The sequence below is a fragment of the Bombus flavifrons genome, chromosome 8, assembly GCF_040668555.2.
Source record: "Bombus flavifrons isolate JBK064 chromosome 8, iyBomFlav1_principal, whole genome shotgun sequence".
Classification (NCBI taxonomy): Eukaryota; Metazoa; Arthropoda; class Insecta; order Hymenoptera; family Apidae; genus Bombus; species Bombus flavifrons.
This window is the reverse complement of record NC_138449.1, coordinates 15519939-15538452: the sequence shown is the minus strand read 5'-3', so window position 1 is coordinate 15538452 and position 18514 is coordinate 15519939. Positions and strand designations below refer to the sequence as shown.

The window sequence follows — 18514 nt, the reverse complement described above, 5'->3', positions numbered from 1 at the left end:
TAAGTAGACGTGGTAATTTATGGTGCGAATTTTTCGCTTCACTTTCGCCTATATTCATCGGCGATTTCTTTACTCATCTCCAACAAGATGAGACATGTTCACATAAATTTTATATAACCGGGGTCCAGACCTGTTTATATGACCGTGGTACGTAATATTCTTCGAATTAATGCTACGGGAGCGTGCATGAATCATGAACATAGAAATATTCTCATATCCATGGCATGGAGTTACAAATCTGCGACAACACATAGCAAAGTATAATCCATATTCATTTATCGTATAAATGCAGCGTTCTCTTTCTATTCCTATATCGCTTTTTCAACTCGCTCACGCACTCTATCTTTATATCTCTATGTAACAGCTAGTGTTAAAATATCACTTCCGGTTAATCTCATCTATCATACATCCATTAAATGTTTTATCTGTCTGAATTAACCAATCAAATGTAATTCCTATTAATGAAATAACCAATCATGTTCTTGAAATGTACCCATAATGCACCGAGAATGGAGCTACATAGGGGAATTGCTCCTCTGCCCTTTGGCTGCCACTGGTGGATCTCCAATCTTACCACTTCGTTTTATGACGCCATAGTGAACGATTTATTTAGCCGGAAAGTCGAAAGTAAGTCGAACTGTTTCACGACGGAGTTTGTTCTTAATAATTACTGCTTGAAACATCTGAGCGATGGCAGAAATTGAAATACCTAAAGTAATACAAGAACCTCAGAATACTTCTACAGAAAATAGTAATGAAAATCCACGGGAACGGAATCTTCCGGGCGATAATCGCAATCCGCGTGGTCGAAGAGGAGGAACACGTTTTTCTGGTGGACGCGGTGGCGGAATGAGCGGAGGAAACAGATATAGCGATGGATCCGTAAGAATTATATATATTTCTTTTTATATACATTTAAAGAATATATTTTTTGTTTCTATCGCCATATTTGCTATAAACTGATGCGTAATACATACTATGACTGGTTGTAAACTGCTGGCTTTTTAATTTATTAAACGCTCTTATTTATAACTATAATCTCTGTTTGTATTACATATTTTAATTTATTGTTGTGACTAAGGCAAAGTTAATTTTTTTTGTGATTCAGTACACATAATTGATTATATTTTATATATTATTACATTACTATACATTACTATATTACTGCATATTTTACTATGGCAAATATAATTTAAATAAAATATAGAAGTACTTGAGTGATTATGTTAATATTTCTCAGATCGGTACATCTCAAATTTTGCGTATTATACATTAATAATTCTATTACTATGAGTGAGCAATATTTACTACCAGTAAATGTTGCTTTTCTTTGCCAAAATTTCTATATATTAGAGATAATTAATATTGCTCTTATTTTTATGGTTAGGATCGCTTAATGGAGCGAATTATGAGTATTAGTGGACCTACGCATGATTTGCCACCTCAAGAAACTACAGAAAAAAAATTCAGTGGTCGTAATCGTCTGTATATTGGAAACTTGACAAATGACGTTACAGAAGAGGAGATCCAACAGATGTTTCAACAATATGGTGAAACATCTGAACTTTTTTTAAATAAAGAGAAAAACTTTTCATTTGTTAAAATGGTAAGTTCAATAAGTTTTGTTTTTTTCCTTTTATAATATTCTTACATAAACAAAATGATTAAATTAATTACCGTTTGATAAAAAATGATAATAATGTTTGGCTGTTATATTTATGATGATACATATATTACATACATATTTATATAGATATATACATTGTTAAACTGCAACATAATCGTTATTCTTTATAGGATTACAGGGTAAATGCTGAGAAAGCAAAACATGAATTAGATCGCAAAATGGTTAAGGGACGTGCACTTAAAGTTCGATTTGCTCCTCTTGATTCAACAATTAAAGTTAAGAATCTTACACCTTGGATTTCAAATGAATTGCTTGAAAAAGCATTCAGTGTCTTTGGTGAAGTCGAACGTGCTATAGTTATAGTAGATAAAAAGGGGAAGTCCAGTGGAGAAGGAATTATAGAATTTTGCAAGAAGAACTCAGCCCAACTTGCTTTGCGGAAATGCACAGAAGGATGCTACCGTCTAACAGCGTATGTTTCCAATATAAGTAAAAATTCATAAAGTCTGTTAGCCCAACGCCACGCTTGTTTGATGTATTTTCCTTATCAACAAGTGCCTAAGTATTAATCATATTGGGGGAAAGAAAAATAGTTCCCAAAGGAAGCATGATACAACAGATGTTTGTATTGTGTGCTGAACATTGGAACACAAAATCTTATTTTAAACATAATTATATTAGGTAAGATAAAGGAACCTCTTGAAGATTTACATGAGGTGTTTATATTATAGGTCTCCATTACCTGTGATTGTTGAATTATTTGAACAACAAGATGATATAGATGGTTATCCAGACAAAACTTTACCTCGAACTACTGAATTTTTTAAAGCTCGTGAAATTGGTCCAAGATTTGCAGAAGTAGGAAGTTTTGAATATGAGTATGGAACAAGATGGAAACAACTTTATGAATTACGTAAACAAAAAATAGAAGCAATAGAAAGAGAAATGGCAATCGAGGAAGAAAAATTGGAAGCTCAAATGGAGTTTGAAAGATGCGAGTTTGAAACTAAACGCTTAAGAGAAGGTAGGTATTTAAAAGCATTAAAAGATATTGTTTTGATAGATATAATATAAGCAATATGTCCTCATAAATTGGTTTTTATTGATTATAGAATTGCGTATGCGTGAGGCTGATCGTGAGAGGCAAAAAAGAGAATGGGAAATGAAAGAAAGACAGGCTGAAGAACAAAGAACACGCGAGGAAGAGTTACGAAGGCGACAGCAAGAAGAAATGGCAATGGCTATTAGAAGACAAGAAGAGGAGCTGCATAGGCGTCAACAGGAAAATAATTTATTTTTGCAGGTGATTACTTCATACTTTCAACAAAAACAAATTTCAAGATCACAAAAAATTTTACAACAAATGAAATTTTTACATTTTCGTATTAAAAAATTATTTGAGAAATACGTGCACAGGTTACATCGTAAGACATCGTATTATTTCTTATGTATTTCACAATGTATTTATTTTCTTTTATTTATTATTAATATTTATTATTACTATCATAGAGGCATAATGGGGGCGTATTATGTACTACTTATGATGTTTTTCGGAATATGAAATGTTATTAGAATATTCATGTTTCTTACTAGTGTTTAAAGTTATGTTCCTTTTTTATTTAAGGGACAAGCAATGAGAGGAGGCGGAGGAAGTGGAATAGTAGGGAAAAGTTATGATCCCATTAGTAACGACCGCGATGGATTTGGACAACCTGATGGTAAGTCTGAAAATGTCGTTTTTTATAAATTTTAATGTTTTTCCAACCTGAATTAGTTCTTTTTGAAATAGAAAATGTTTATGAAATATGAAATGTGTATGTTTTTATTACATATAAAATTTTTACACCATAATTTGTTAAAATTATTTTTAATTGTAAATTTTACTTTATTATAGGTGGAAGCAACATGCCAGTGGTAATGTATCCCATTAAATTATCATTTTATATATATATATATATATATACAGAGTATTTCCGAATTCGTGATACAACTTGAAAGAAAGTGATTCCTAACGTAAAAGTAAGCCGGAAATATACAATAAAATTTGTTCACACAGAGTTCCGTTTTCGAGAAAATCGAGTTTGAATATTTTTTAACTACGCGTCTACTCAATTTTACGATCTTGGAAACATCCTGTATATATTTTTCACGAAATATTTGTTTTTTTTTTTAAGTATTTCTTTGATATTTCATTTATGTGTATTTCCATTTGGTGATACATTTGAATTTTTTGTTGAAAAAAATTGAACTATGTTCTTGCACGGTAAAGAAGTATTATTAGTGAACACTTTTGCGAAAAACATAAATGAAAGGAATTTAAGAGTATTCTTATGAAGCATGCTTTTCAATGTAACAGGATTCTAATGTCTGCAACGAAATCAGTTTAATATCAAATGTATATCTCACACTAATAATATTAATTAATTGGTCTGTAGAGGTGTATCAATGGACACTAAAATCAAATTTTTTACTTAATTTTCTTACGACGTAAAATAAGTAATTAATTTTAAATTAATTTACCTAATAAGAAAAACATATCACATGTTATGTTTGAAACCTTTTATCTACATTTATATAATAATATATAGTGCAATTTCTGTAAGTCTCCTCGCTTTAATTACGAATACAAGTGACATGTTTCCTATTATCTATAACAAACAACTATTGAAATATGTCACATTTTTTATTTTTCTCAAACTTGGCGCGGCTTCTCTAAAAGTTTTATTCTATGCTAATAAAAATATTTTAATATATCTATCGCTCATTGGAAGATTTCATCGTGGTAGAACACTTATTAATATTCAATGTTAGGGAATTAACCGTGGATATTTGAAAGCAATAAATATATAAAATTTTGAAGAAATGTTAGGGAATTTTTATTAATTCTATGTAGATAATGCAACATACAAGTTGCATAGATAGGTTAAGGTTTTATTGGACGAATTCTTCTCTCTGTGCTTAAAATTTTTAGTTTTTGATTGTACTGCAAGTTCAGTATGTTTAAGCAGCGATCGTTTATTTCTATCTATATCGTACATGACTAATTTCTGAACATCCTAATTTTTATCCGTAGGTTATAATAAATAGAATCGATTTTTTTAGTTTACAAGCATTCAAGCATTCTCCATCTGCAAACAACATCTAACATTGTGTTTTCCCCTTTCTTTTCTATGTGATTTGACGAAAATTGACGATGACCTGTGCTGCTGACAAACATGGATGGGCGCCCTGAACCGTGAAATGTATTTATGGTACATCCAAAATTTACAAAACACCGTTATTCACCGTATTAAATGAAAATCATTGGCATTTCGGTGATATTGTCGGCACATAACTTTCGATTGCATTGACCTTAAAATATTATTGTGCTTTTACTCTACACGTAATAATCAAATTCATTTTTCTCTATAATGATGATTAGGATCCAAAGACATTTATGAATGCTTATAATAATATGGATCGTGGTAGTCGTGGGGTTTACAATGATGATCGTAGTCAAATGGATTTGAGGGATACGAGGGTCAATATGGGTGGTAACAGGGGTGGTGGTCGTGGAAATAGTGCTGGTGGACGTTGGCAAGGTGGAAATGATCGTAATCGTCAGAATGATTATCCTAATAAAAGGAGACGCTATTAAAAATTGCAGAATTAAAATAACTTCTGTTTCTTTAATCCATTAAAAAGAATCGATAGTTTGCATTGACAGTCTTCACTAATTTTTTCCAACAACGTTTGCGACCGATCATCTTTCTCACATTCTATATCATAACATAGTGTTTTGGGATAAAAATAGTAGCATTACATCTTTACAAAATTTTTTCTTTAAGTTCTTCTTATTATTTTGTCTTCAAATGTAAAATCTATGTCTGTTTTATTGGAAATGCTAGCAGCAATAAAAGCTTAGTATAGATTGTTGTCTTCGGGACGATCGTCCAAATTATAGAATCTACGTTCTTCGTTACTTTGGTCGAATCACTCCACATTGTTTCAAAGGGTTGGAATTCTCTGGGCCGAGATAGTTTCTCAACATTACTTCAATAAGCAAATCTAAAATATCTTATCGATGATGAGAAAACAGTCGAAATTTCTGTTTTAAAAATGTTACATTACGTTAGATCGGTCTGCCTTATATAACGTATAGTCATTTTTAACGCTCTAACTTCACACATTTCTCAACTTTAAAAAAATCTTAATACAATGTTCTATGAATTTTTGACAAATTTTTCCATTTTTTGAAACCGATGAAGTGTAGATTAATTATGGATGTGTAACATATTATATATATTATTATATTATTATAACATATATTATGAAGCGTTAGTTATTCTTTTGCGAATATAAAGGATATCCATTTAAAAAAACACTAATTTGTCATCAATTTGATATATGTATTGTCATGTTGCGAAGATTTTGGTAGACATTTTTTTGACTGATTCGTAAAAAAGAAATCAAAATACTGTTAAAAACATTAATTAGCAACACAATCATATCATTTTTAATGGTAAAGGAACAATTTGAGTTCCCAGCAATATAGTGGAAAAATGAACCCTAAGTTGTCAATAGTAGAACAGTGTAGTAATGTATAATCTCATAGGATTTTACTTCATGAAACAATATGTAAATATTTCAAATAATGTATATTAACTTTTATTGCTACTGTATTGTCATAGTATATACTATATACTATTCATAGTTTGTCATTTCGTTTGATCTAATAGATTTCCAAAGTGAAAGTATATACTCTGATCGTATCTTTAGTTTTGTTCTTTATGATTATAAAAAAATACGAAATTAGCTTATAAGCGAGAAGTGCGTTTAATATTGACTGATACCAATATCAAAGTCATTTGGTAACTTACCTTTTTAAGAACAAATAAAATTGCACAGGCGTATATATGTGTCTGTATCAAAGATTATTTGTTTTACCTTGTACATTATCTCTATTCGTACATGTGTACACGCAATCGTACTACATGCAATCGTACTACTTATAGGTGAATTAAGCGAAAGTATTTTGACATTGGTATATTTGTTAAATTTCTCGAACTTAAATGTGAGTTGTGAATTTCCTAAAAGAATAGGGACATTATAATTAAAATAGAAAGTAATGACAGTATTATTTTTTGTCTTAAATAGCGTTATAAAATATATCTCTTTTCAAATGAATTTTCTTTTTATAATCGTTTGAGAATTCATTTGAGATAAACGTTAATCATTAAAAGATAGTAAACTTTGTTATATGAAAATGCTTGCAACATATTTGCTTGCCTCGTTTTGGCGGTAAATTGACATTTTCATATTGACGTTTTAAATAAAGTTATAGGCAATTAAGCATAATGAAAAATATATTTGCTTAGAGAGAATTTAAAAATCATGGTGAATGTAATATAAAGGAACTCTCTATTCTGTTTTTATTAAAAATTTATTATTTTTAAATATCGCCGCATTTCTTTCAGGAAATCTTCAACATAAATCTTTTAATAATGTGAGTTTATAGTACAAATTTTTATTATGAAAATATTTTGTATTTTTTTTATTCACTTTTTATATGAACCATAATATTTGCCTTTTCTTCGGAAAATTTTGTTTAATTAAAGATATAATATGAAACAGAAAAATATATTTTCATAAAATCTATTTTAAATGACTTGCATTATTCTTTAACCATATTTTGTCTCTCTATTTGATCTTAATCCTACAATATAACTATTATATAAATTGTGATTGAAAAATTTCCAATCGCTTTTCAGTTCATTTATTATTATTGTATTCTCCTATTATAATAATCGTTACTTTGTAAACATTGCTAGCTGAACATAACTTCGTTGCGTTGTTACTCGCCTAATTACTTGTTAATCACCCGGCAGCTGGGTTATTAATTCAGCCGTTGCTAACTATCGTGAACTATTTCTGGTGTAGCATCGTTATGGTCCTTGTGAACAATTTTCGGTACAGCATCATTGTGCTGGCCTTGAACACCCTATATATTCTTTTGGTCACTCGACCCATTAATACTGTTCCGAACACCATTGTACTCTTTGTGGCCGCTCGACCCTTTAACATTACGTTATCGTGATTCGAGGGCGGTGCTCTTCGGCTGTAATAATTTTTTATTGCTATATCTAAACAATTAAACGACACACCATCTACGGATTATCTTCCTGAATTGAGAGCACTGAAGAGAGAACATTCATGTACTCATCGTTAGACGATACTGCGTGTACGCGATACGATGCTTTGAATTCTAGCTATTAATTTCCGACTATGTCCTGTCGCTGGCTCACTCGTTACTTGAACCGATACTTCGACTATTGGCAGGTATACTAATGGGTATTTCGTTCCTTCGAGTGTATTCGCAGAGATGAGAAAAATGACCAGGGCAAAGGAATGCGAATCTGATCGCTTACTTCTGACAGACCCGGTATAATCAAAGATAAGCACGTGTATTGGCTGCAAGAATCACATATATAAATAATAGCAACGGATAACGGTGAGCGATAGAAAACAGTACATATTTGTACGTATCTTCCTTGCTCCTATTTTGTCCTGTTAACCATATCTTCACCTCTGCATTTATACCTCTGCCGGATCAAACACGGAGATTATGTGTTCGTCTCCGAGGATGAAGGGCGAGAGCGATTACGATAATGGACGGCGATCTTTCCACTAGCTGTTTAAGCACTTGGAGCCGCTTCGGTCGTACATACGTCTTTACGTTTGTCAGCGGAGCTCGAACTTGATGTCAATGATAACCGATCTTGTCTTCTCTTATCACGCGGTTTATGCGATTTGTAACGGCGACTCATCGATTACAGTACAGTCCCCACTGTATTATCACTATCTCTTATTACACAGACATTACGTGTTTTTATTAAATATTAATTATAATTCGTACGCTCGCGACAAAACGTCGTTTGTTCCGCTTGTAAGTTGTGAGAGAATATGGATGTGTAAACTCGAACGCGTGGAATCGCCGAGCGAAAGGAATTCTTTTTCAGAGAATGAATGAAATTCTTTTCTGCTCCAAATGGAGCAGAGCCTCAATGTCGACGCTCGCAGCGTAGATCAGGGCACGCGTTTCAGACGATCATCAAACGAGAGATACATTGTAAAGTCTACAATGTATCTATATTTCTGACAGAAGAGAGTCTGCAATTACAAGATAGGCTTGCGTACTTGAAACTACTGGTACGAGGTGAGTAGATTTTGTCAAAGTGTTATTATGCATAATTCTGTCTTAATCTTCGGGTGGGATATATAATTTTAATCCATATTTTGTCATTAGTCGGATATTTAAAGCGCAGACGTTTCATATATTTAAACATATTAATCTTTATTTATACGATATTGAATATATAAATTATATTCCAGCCATTAAGCGACTCTATATTTTTAAAAGAATTAATAATTTGTAATCATTGCCAGCGAGGTTGGATTCATCGTTAGACTTCAAAGTTAGAAAACAAATAGGAAATTATAATACAAAGTGGTTTATTTTGTTAATTATATTATGCACCCAATATATGACTGACTTCATTTTCAACCGATATAATTCTAACGAAAATCTGTTACATAATTATTCTGTAGGGACTTAATTAATACGAGGAATTTGTCCAGCCTAGACAGTGTTTTTACCTCTGACAACCAAAATATGCTCGTATACCAACTTTAGCAAAGGTTGTCTGGGTCCATTATTGAAATCTAGGCTGATAACTGAAATTATACTTACTTAAAATATGCTATTTATACCTAATAAGATATACTCTTGAACTTTAAGATTCTGAAGGAATTTTTAATAACAATCACATTACTGATTTTATTTGACTCACATGTAATCTATGTATAAAGTGCATTAATTTGTTACGTTCTATGTTAAAACTCGATGCATTGTTTCTATGTAATATATTTACATTACTTTTTATGTTTACAGGCGCTTATAGCAGTTCCTGGCTGAGGAAATGAATAAAACGTATTGAAAAACGGAAAGTAAATTTGCACAAAAATCATTACGTATCCTTAAAAATCAAACAAGAAATCATATAAAATATAACGATGAAATATTAATCTCAATGTACCGATTATACAAAATTTAAGACTTGAGATTATATATAATTTCTATTTACAGATTTTTGATTGCATCTGTTAATACGCATCCGTTAATAGTATTCGACATACAAACGAAAGATATGCGTGGTAAAAGAAGTTTAAGATCATAAGGTTTGTTTCAGTTTTCTCCTTATTTTTCTTTATTAACACGTTGAATGCCACTCTAGTTTTAGGGAGTGCCCGCGCCGTCACGATGAATTATGTATTATGCGATACATATAACGTTGAAATATTACCTACAAGAGATATGTTACAGTGTATAATCATCAGTAATGAATTTATCTCACTGAGGTCACCGGTGACGCCCGTGGCATTCAACGTGGTATTAAATTGAGATTACGTTTGTTTAGTAAAATTCCTTTCTATGATGACAAATAATTGAAGAGAGATTTTAATGACTAACCCAACGTGTTCTGAGCGTATTGCTCTGAACATTTCAATTTAATTAACATCTACACATAGTAGCATTAACAAAATATTTTTTCTTTCATAGGAGGAAGATCTACGCGTTAAAAGTCGTTTTCTTTATTGACACCATGATGGACGTTTCATTTTCCGGAGACGATTGAACGAGCGATGGCAAGAGCACAGCAGTGATGGTTATTTCGATTACAATTTTTCATACTCGCCAGATTGTATGACTTTTAATATAGTCTCTTCAAAAACTGCATTAATGTTGTAAAATTAATGCACCATTTCACACAAAAAAGACTCCCTCGTCCTCAGACGCACGTAAAACTTGTAGTCTCTTGCCTACTTAAAAATAAAAAAAAAAAAAAAGGAAAATAGGTTCTAGAAAATAGAAAATAGAAAACATTCTGTAAAATAGCTATTTTACTTGGTTTTAATTTGTGTCGTAAAACATTGTTATATTTGATGAGAAGTACAATATAATATTATTCAGATATTAGACTGGTGTTAGATTGAATTTCGTTACGTTTATTACGAATATCATTCTTGAATGTTAATTTCTATGTTTTTAATGGGACGCCACAGCATATTCGCCTACATTTGCAGTCAGATATTTGAGAAAAATCTGGTCGGTATGCATATACCATGAGTGGAAAAATCGACACGCTTCGTTTGGCCCTTTTCCTTGACTCTCGTGGTACGGCGGCGTGGCGAGTCACTTTTTGCTATGGCACTTTACACGAAATTCGCAGAATTCGTCTGCCAAAGGGTTCTCGTTTAAAAGAATTACGCGTTCTGTCCATTCCGAGATGTTGAATAAACGATGGTCGAATACTCGCGAAAGCAAACGAATTGCATCGGGACCAGCGGCTATCCAGTTAATATAGCGATTTCAATTAGAGTGGCAGCGGTATGTTCAAAGTGTCACCGATCGGGATATATATTCATAGAAAATATGTGAATTTTGTCGATGAAACTCGTATCCTGATTATACTTCTGCTCTCTATCGCTGTCGTCATAAAGAATTATTTATCGAAAATTCGCATCTCATTGGCCGTTATCATGGAATTAACCGAATGAAAATTGCACTGGAATATGTTAATATCTGACGAAATGAATGTTACGTATATCGAATCTGCGAAGTTAATTTCCGGCTAATTAAAAATAAACAATTAAAACTCCACGTTTCGATATACATTGGCTTACGAAAGTATTTCAATATTTACCATTATATGTCCTATGTATCCATATTATATTAATTAAATTAATAATTATATGTCCCTTGTGTTATAGAAAATATATTGAAATTGCGCGATACACATAATATATAGATACAAAGTATTTACAAGTCCCAAACATTTTCGCGAGGCTGTGTATTTTAAATTTTCATGAAAATACAACTGGAAAGTTTCAACGGAGCGATTGACGAGAGTCTTAAAACAACGGAGGAATCGTTTCTCGTTAATTAAAGAAAAAGAAGAGACAGATAGATAGATAGATAGATAAATAAGCGAAGAGAGAGAGAGAGAGACATACAAGATACCGAGAAGCTCGTAAAGACCAAATGTGACTCTACTAAGAAGATTCTAATTACTAGTTCTCAACGTCGTTCCCTTTCTCTTTCCCGAAAGTAACGTCATTTGATAATGAGGATTCATTCGACGACTGGAAGATAGAAAGGCGAGGGTATTTCGTCAAGGACTCCATTCTCGTCCGTGTCTGCCTCTTTCCTTCGATTTCTCGCTCTCTTTCTCTCCCCTTGTCTCTCCCCTGTGCAACTAGCTCCGAACAGACGCACAGCCACGGAGACAATATCATACGTCGGGAAAATCGAAGAATGGGAAGCAACAAACGTACCTATGTGTGTGCATGTCAAGGTGCTCCAATTTGCGTGCGAATACGTGGAAAAAGCTCGCCGGTGATTTTACAATACGGCGCCTAACTATACTGCTCGGCATTGTTAGAAAAGAAATACTTTGTGTAAAAAAAAAAAAAAAAAAATAGGGGAAGAAAAGAAAGAGCGGGCGAGACCGAGAGACGAAAAGCGAGACAGAGAGGGAAAAGTCGAGGGACAGGCCGAAAGAGAGGAGAGGGAAAAGAGACGGTGGAAAAGCAGTGGGCAAGCTTTCAGTGTGCCATTGCCGCGGCAACTAGCTACGTAGTATAGAAACGTAAACGAAGCCGAGAATCAGCCTTCTCGAAGATTTACAGTCACCGTTTGGAGCCAACAACTTCCTACAGCCATTGGCAAGTTTCCGACCAACGCAGCGGCTTTCCACAAGGATTCCCAAAATTTGCGGGTACGATCTATCGTCGTCGTTCAGGGATTAAACACGTTAATGTACTCCAATCGAACAATCGCCTTTCTAACGTAAAATTGCCTTCTATCACGAAACGCGAGACATGAAACGGAGAACGTTAAAAACGTATCGAAATTTTGCAATTTTCCAACGTGATCGAAAGAAATACGAGAGAGAAAGGGAGAGAGAGAGAGGTCCAGTACAGTTTCTGATTTAATGCAGTGACGATATCGGTGCTAATTTCCCACGAATTGCATCAAACGATCCGGTCTTTTTCGACCGCGCCGCGTTTTTTCGTTTATTTTATCGGGATTCAGTGACTCGCGGCAATTAAAGTTCGCTTGGCGATCGCGTTCTCCACGCTTTTTCGTTTCGTCCTCGTTATTCCGCCGCGCTCTTCTATCGGCCTCCCTTGCCTTTTTGCAGCTTTTCTCCTTTCCCAGGGATGGAAATTCATAATCCAATTTTCGAGGGCCGCGGTGGTTTTTCGGGTTATTAATCGCGGGAACGTGGACCGCGCGCAAATATGACGATATTTCGGGGTGGTAAAAAAAAGGGCGGGAGGGAGTGAAAGCGAATCTAACCGCTGCTGCAACGACGATAAATTTACGTCGTTAATTCTCCTGGCAAAGCCGAATTGGCCTGCCTTTGTTGTAGCACGCTGCCACCGGCAATAAATTCACGATTTCGATATCGGTTCTGCCAAAAGGTTGCCGACGAATTAATAACCGATCCATAGATATCGTCATCTGGCTTGCGGCTCGATGAGATTCGTAATTATATCGCATGGTACGCGACTCTTGCCACCCTTATTTCTCTCGAGATTTACCACTCGACCGATCGCTCAGAGATACGTTCCAATTCCCCTGAATTCCAACGTTTGTTATATTGTGTTTCGATCTATACGATTCCTGGCCATCGACATTAACACCAGTAAATACTCTTCGATATTTTTCGTTTTTTCTTTTTTTTTTTTTTTTTATTAAAATTGAGAAACGCGAACGGGCTCTGTGTATAATTAATTATTAAGATATTGTACATCGTTCTGTCACGTGTTTCTATTCTCGTTATTACGCGAAACACCTTGAATTATCCAACTACGAAATTATACGTGTGATCGTTGATTCTATCACCAAGGGTTGTAAATAGTTACCTATAATTAAATAATATAATTGAGACGAATATAAACGCAATTGATTCTCGTTCCGAATTGTTCAATTTCAATTCGTACGGATTTAAAAGTGTATAAATATTTGGCTAGACTTTTCGAAAAGGCTAAGGCGAAAGCTTACCAAGGACAGATTTATCCGCGTGTCCATCACCGGTTGCATTAATTACTCGAAACCGCGGCACCGGCTTTAACCACGAAATTTATGATGTCGCTCGTCGTCCACGATTGCGATCAGAGTACGTGTATAGTGTCAGGCTTCCGAGCTACGAAGATTAATAGCGCCTTAAGTACAGGGATTTGACATTCTAAGACGTCTCGGCGACACGAACAAATTTACGGAAGCCTCAGTTTCGACCCGGAAACGGACACTCGAATCCATTTCTCCGAACTTTGTCATTTGCGTTTTCGTTGTTAATACACTGGCGTGCTTTGCAAATTGAATGTAACGATTCCAATTATAGACAGAGATCGTATCAGATACGTGTCCGTGCTTACCGTCTTATCGACTATCCTTTATTTGGTCTGTTGATTATTTCGGAGAAAGCGTGTCAGTAGTCGCGTGTAAGTAGAACAAGTTGGCGACTGGTGAGACGTGCCGGATATGCGACCAGTTACTACTACTAGCTTTTAAACTCTCACACTTTCCTTTACTTTACCGTTTGTTTGTGTTGAGGTTATTCGATGTGTAAACAGAGGAAACTCGTGGATAAATCGTAAGGCAGAAAATATATTTAAATAGAAGTGTAATTATAAGTAAGAATACAATTCGAGCTGGTCCAGATCCGCACGCTAGCTGTGTCACCCAATAACTGAAAACCCCGAAGCCAACGTCGCCTGTCTACTGTTTATGGTCTGACTTCGTCGCAGTCTTTTGTCTACGAGCTGTCGATGGCTTCGGTGCTTGAGAAAACTAAAAAGACCAGATGTAGAGTTTTCTTATAAGTGGTGACCACTTCAACAGTTTGCCTGTTTGAAAGACACGAAAATTTGAATATAAGAAGAATTCGATAGGTTTTACACTGAAAATTCTATTCTACTTTGTTTCTGGAACACCGTGAATCCATCAATCTCTCAACTGTTCTTTCCCTCGACATCTTATAAAATGCCTTTTATTCTACGATCGAAAGCAACGTTTCGCTAACAAATAGCCGAATATAACCGCGATAGAGCGTAAGATTTTCACGAGGTTATAGAACGAAAGGGGTGAACATCGCTCGATCTTTCTGCAAAATTAGATAGGTGGCTGTATCTCGCGGCCATAAAACTGCAACCAAGCCAAGAGAAAAGTAGATAAAAGTAAGAAATGAGCATCGGAAGCAGACCGATCTATCGGGCGGTAACGGGAATCGCTCCACCGTATGTCATGTACAATAATACCAGTGGCACTTTTTACGGATATTGCATCGATCTTCTGAACGACATTGGATCGTTGGCGGGTTTCGATTACACGATCAGAAAGTCTTTCGACGAAAAATACGGGGATTTGGATCCAAAGACTGGGCTTTGGAACGGTATGATCTACGAGTTAACGAGCAATATGTCGGACATCGCTGTCGGACCCATATGGATCACATCCAGCAGGGCTCAGGTATTTATCGATCGTTACTGCGTCGTAAAAAGAATATCAAATTTCTTTTCGTACCCTGAGCGACGAACGAAACGAGCGGAACGATCAATTGATACATAGACGTATATTTGATATATCTATTTTATATCGCGATGGCGGAATGGGAATTCCGCGTGGATGATGAGCGTTTCAAAATCGTTCTGTAGTATCGTAAATATAATAATAATTAGTTTATTAATAATAAATGGATCAAACAGAAAATAATGATTATTTAACACGAACTAATCGTAACAACGTATTACAATTAATTAACAACTCTCGTCAACACGGGTTCAACTCTCTCTCAACAATAGCAATCCGCACTCTCTGGCTTCTCAACTCATACTGCTGTTAATTCGTTTATGCCTCTTAGCAACCCTCTGATATTTTTTGTTTAAGCCCCATCATGCACACGCTCGTTTACAATTCGCACGACACCCCCTAGGCCCCTCGTCCGCGATACTACAGTTCGAATGTTTACGTCGGAATATTGGCAGCGACTAAAAAGCGATTCGGAGAATACAGGTGGAAATTTCTTCGTGCGAGATCTTTAAGAATGCGGTATGATCGAAAAGAGAGAGAAAGAGAGAGAGAATCTTTGAAAAGTTTTAAGCGAGAGGCAAAGTTTGAGAAAACCACATTGCGTCGAATAAGCAGTTACCTTGAAATTATTATTCCATTACTTTTACTTCGCTTTTAAAATTGTTTAATTCCAATCGCTTTACCAGTAAGCTGACCAGTAACCGATGATCGAACTTGTCGATGATAAAAAGTTCGTGAAAGTTAGTGGTATAATGGTATGATACCCAGGTAGTCGACTTCGCTGTTCCGTACCAAAGGCCAAGCGGTTTCACGATAATGATGCTGAAGAAAAGGAGGCAAGTCCCGTTCCTCAGGTTCCTAATGATCTTGGAGATCGATGTCTGGATAGGTTTTGCGTTCGCTTTCCTCTTCACGATATTTCTATTATATAGTCTGGAGAGGTACTCGCCCTTTAGCTACCGGAACAATCGGGCAAAGTATCGGAACGAGGCGGACGATCGATTCTCCTCGTTGAAGGAGTGTTTCTGGTTCGCGTTCACGTCAATCACTCCCCACGGAGGAGGAGAAATGCCCAAAAATTTATCAGGGAAAATAGTGGCCGGGACCTGGTGGCTGTTTGGCTTCGTCATGGTCGCCGCTTACTCTGCCAATCTCGCGGCCTATGAAACTCTAGAACGGTTGCAGAGAAACATCGAATCCATGGACGACCTTAGAAAGCAGTATCGAGTTCGGTATTCCACTGTGGCCAATTCCTCGGCTTTCAAATATTTCTTAGCAATGAGAGGGATGGAGGAATGGTTCTACACGTAAGACGCTCTTGACTTTTAGCGCCATTTTCCACTTAAAAAATGAATCCTCTTTCGGGACTAAAATTATTCATCCCATGATGATAATTAATTATTCATTTACGATATAGCCACTGCTTTCTTATGGCCCGACGAAGAAAGCTTCTTGCTTCTAGACTAGTTACGCTTAACCCTGCCGCGATCCTCGAATTTTTAAACTCCGATCTTGCTCTCGTTTCGACGAACAAAGATTTTTAACGCTTCGATGTAGAATCGAAACGAGCGATGCAACGGTGTTTTCGCATCTTGTTCGAGTTCGAAGTATCATTTGGCGTTGCAGAGATACAAGCAGCTAGCTAGAACCAGCTAGAGAGTAACGCAGCAGGGTTAGCATCGATTCGAACGATTCTTGCACAATGGTAAAACGAAAATTGCTATATATAGGAACTGGAGACGTATGGCGTTAGACGAGAATACACCAGAAGCAAACAGATCCGATTATGCCGTGTGGGATTATCCGTTGGAGGACAAGTTCACGAAGATGTATCTTGCGATGAAGGACACGGGATTTGTTCGGAGCGTGGAAGAAGCGGTGAAAATGGTGCGGGAAGCAAACCGCACTTACGAGTTCGCCTTTATAGCGGAAGCTATAACCGTAAAATATCTGACGTTGACGAACTGCGACTTCAGACAGATCGGGGAAGAGTTTGGCAAGAAACCGTTCGCTTTTGCGGTACAGAGGGACTCTCCTTTGAGAACGAAGCTCAATGACGCGTGAGTCCAAATCGATTCGTTTCCTTGTTCTGCTCGGTTTCCTACGATATTGCAACGGTCAAATCCTAGTCTCTCGTAGTCATAAAATTTAACTACGCGTTTCCGGGCTAACGATATTGCCATGATATAATCTCGAAGTGGAAGAAAACGACTGCCATTAGCTCGTTCGTTTGAAGCTCCATTTAGTGCGTAACGATAAATGTTTAATTAAAGGATTACCAAGCTGGCAATTGAACGGAGATTAAACGCTCTGGAGAAGAAATGGTGGGACGAAAATCCTTCGAGAGCGAATTGCCCGGCTGACAAGGATTTTAACGCGGGCTTCGACGTCGACAATTTGGCTGCTACATTCTTGCTAATCCTTCTCGGTATATTGCTCGCTGTTCTAATACTTTGCCTTCAATATTGCTGGTATTGCTATCAGTTAAATAGAAGAATAAAAAAGGTAGGCCTCTATGCGACAACGCGATTCACTTCTCGTAGAAAATAAATAAAAACAGAAAAATAACAATAACATGGCATATTTGCACGTTTTTCATGCTGTTCTGTACGAGTGTGTGTGCGCGCTTTCGTGAATGCACAGCAGTATTTTTTCAAACTATGTAACAAACAGAGCAACGAAAAAAGTAAATGTTAATCAGAGGAAAATGGTTGTTACCTTTTGCCGTTTTTGTTTGTTCATCAGTTTCGCGTATCGCGTTGTAACGTAGCCGAGGCATACGTAAATTCCGATATTTTCTATTAACATGTACGACGATCGACTAACTTTACCCGTTGTTCTTTTCTTTATCCTTGACTAAACTTCAAATCATTTCCATCGATCGTTTGAACGATTTCCAGAAAAAAAAAAAAAAAAGAAAAGAATCAATTTCGTTGAACGGTGCGTCGAAAGTGGTCACGATTTCCAGTCACAAAGATATCGATAACACGTTAAAATGAAAGTTTCAACGATACACGTGAGTATGTATGTACACGTGACGAGAGGAAACTAACGATCGACTGGTCAATTACGAGATAACGAGAGGTGACGGCACGCGACGCGTGACATGCAAATTTTTCGCGGTGACTCAACGTCGTACGCGACGATTACTCTGTTCGCGGCAATGCGAGACGATCTCCGATCGAGCATTTCCACGAGAAACTATCGAAAGGGAACGAAGAGACGAGCTGCGTCGATAGGAAAAATCGAGT

The 18514-nt window shown here is 35.8% G+C and overlaps 2 protein-coding genes across 5 annotated transcripts; both read left to right on the top strand.

Annotated features, from left to right (window-relative positions):
• The first annotated feature begins 552 nt into the window (after positions 1-552).
• On the top strand, positions 553-10403 carry LOC138182344 (hrp65 protein-like). 4 transcript variants are annotated; one of them, XR_011173769.1, is made up of 10 exons: positions 554-882; positions 1388-1606; positions 1798-2099; positions 2359-2651; positions 2740-2930; positions 3252-3345; positions 3522-3541; positions 9558-9613; positions 9753-9844; positions 10227-10403. XR_011173769.1 is itself a non-coding variant. In XM_069118079.1 (8 exons), exons 1-8 carry the CDS (start codon positions 691-693, stop codon positions 5262-5264), a joined length of 1527 nt encoding a protein of 508 aa, XP_068974180.1. In that variant the 5' UTR covers positions 553-690; the 3' UTR covers positions 5265-5939. The 4 variants fall into 4 exon arrangements, 2 of the variants coding, with proteins under 2 accessions (XP_068974180.1, XP_068974181.1); XR_011173768.1 differs by having other exon boundaries at positions 9558-9844; XM_069118079.1 differs by lacking the exons at positions 9558-9613; positions 9753-9844; positions 10227-10403 and adding an exon at positions 5049-5939 and having other exon boundaries at positions 553-882.
• A 1624-nt stretch (positions 10404-12027) lies between these two features.
• On the top strand, positions 12028-18187 carry LOC138182347 (ionotropic receptor 25a-like). Its single transcript, XM_069118083.1, has 5 exons — positions 12028-12444; positions 14851-15203; positions 16032-16570; positions 16994-17323; positions 17537-18187. The coding sequence occupies exons 2-5, from the start codon at positions 14919-14921 to the stop codon at positions 17811-17813; spliced, it is 1431 nt and encodes a 476-aa protein (XP_068974184.1). The 5' UTR covers positions 12028-12444; positions 14851-14918; the 3' UTR covers positions 17814-18187.
• The last annotated feature ends 327 nt before the right edge of the window (positions 18188-18514 follow it).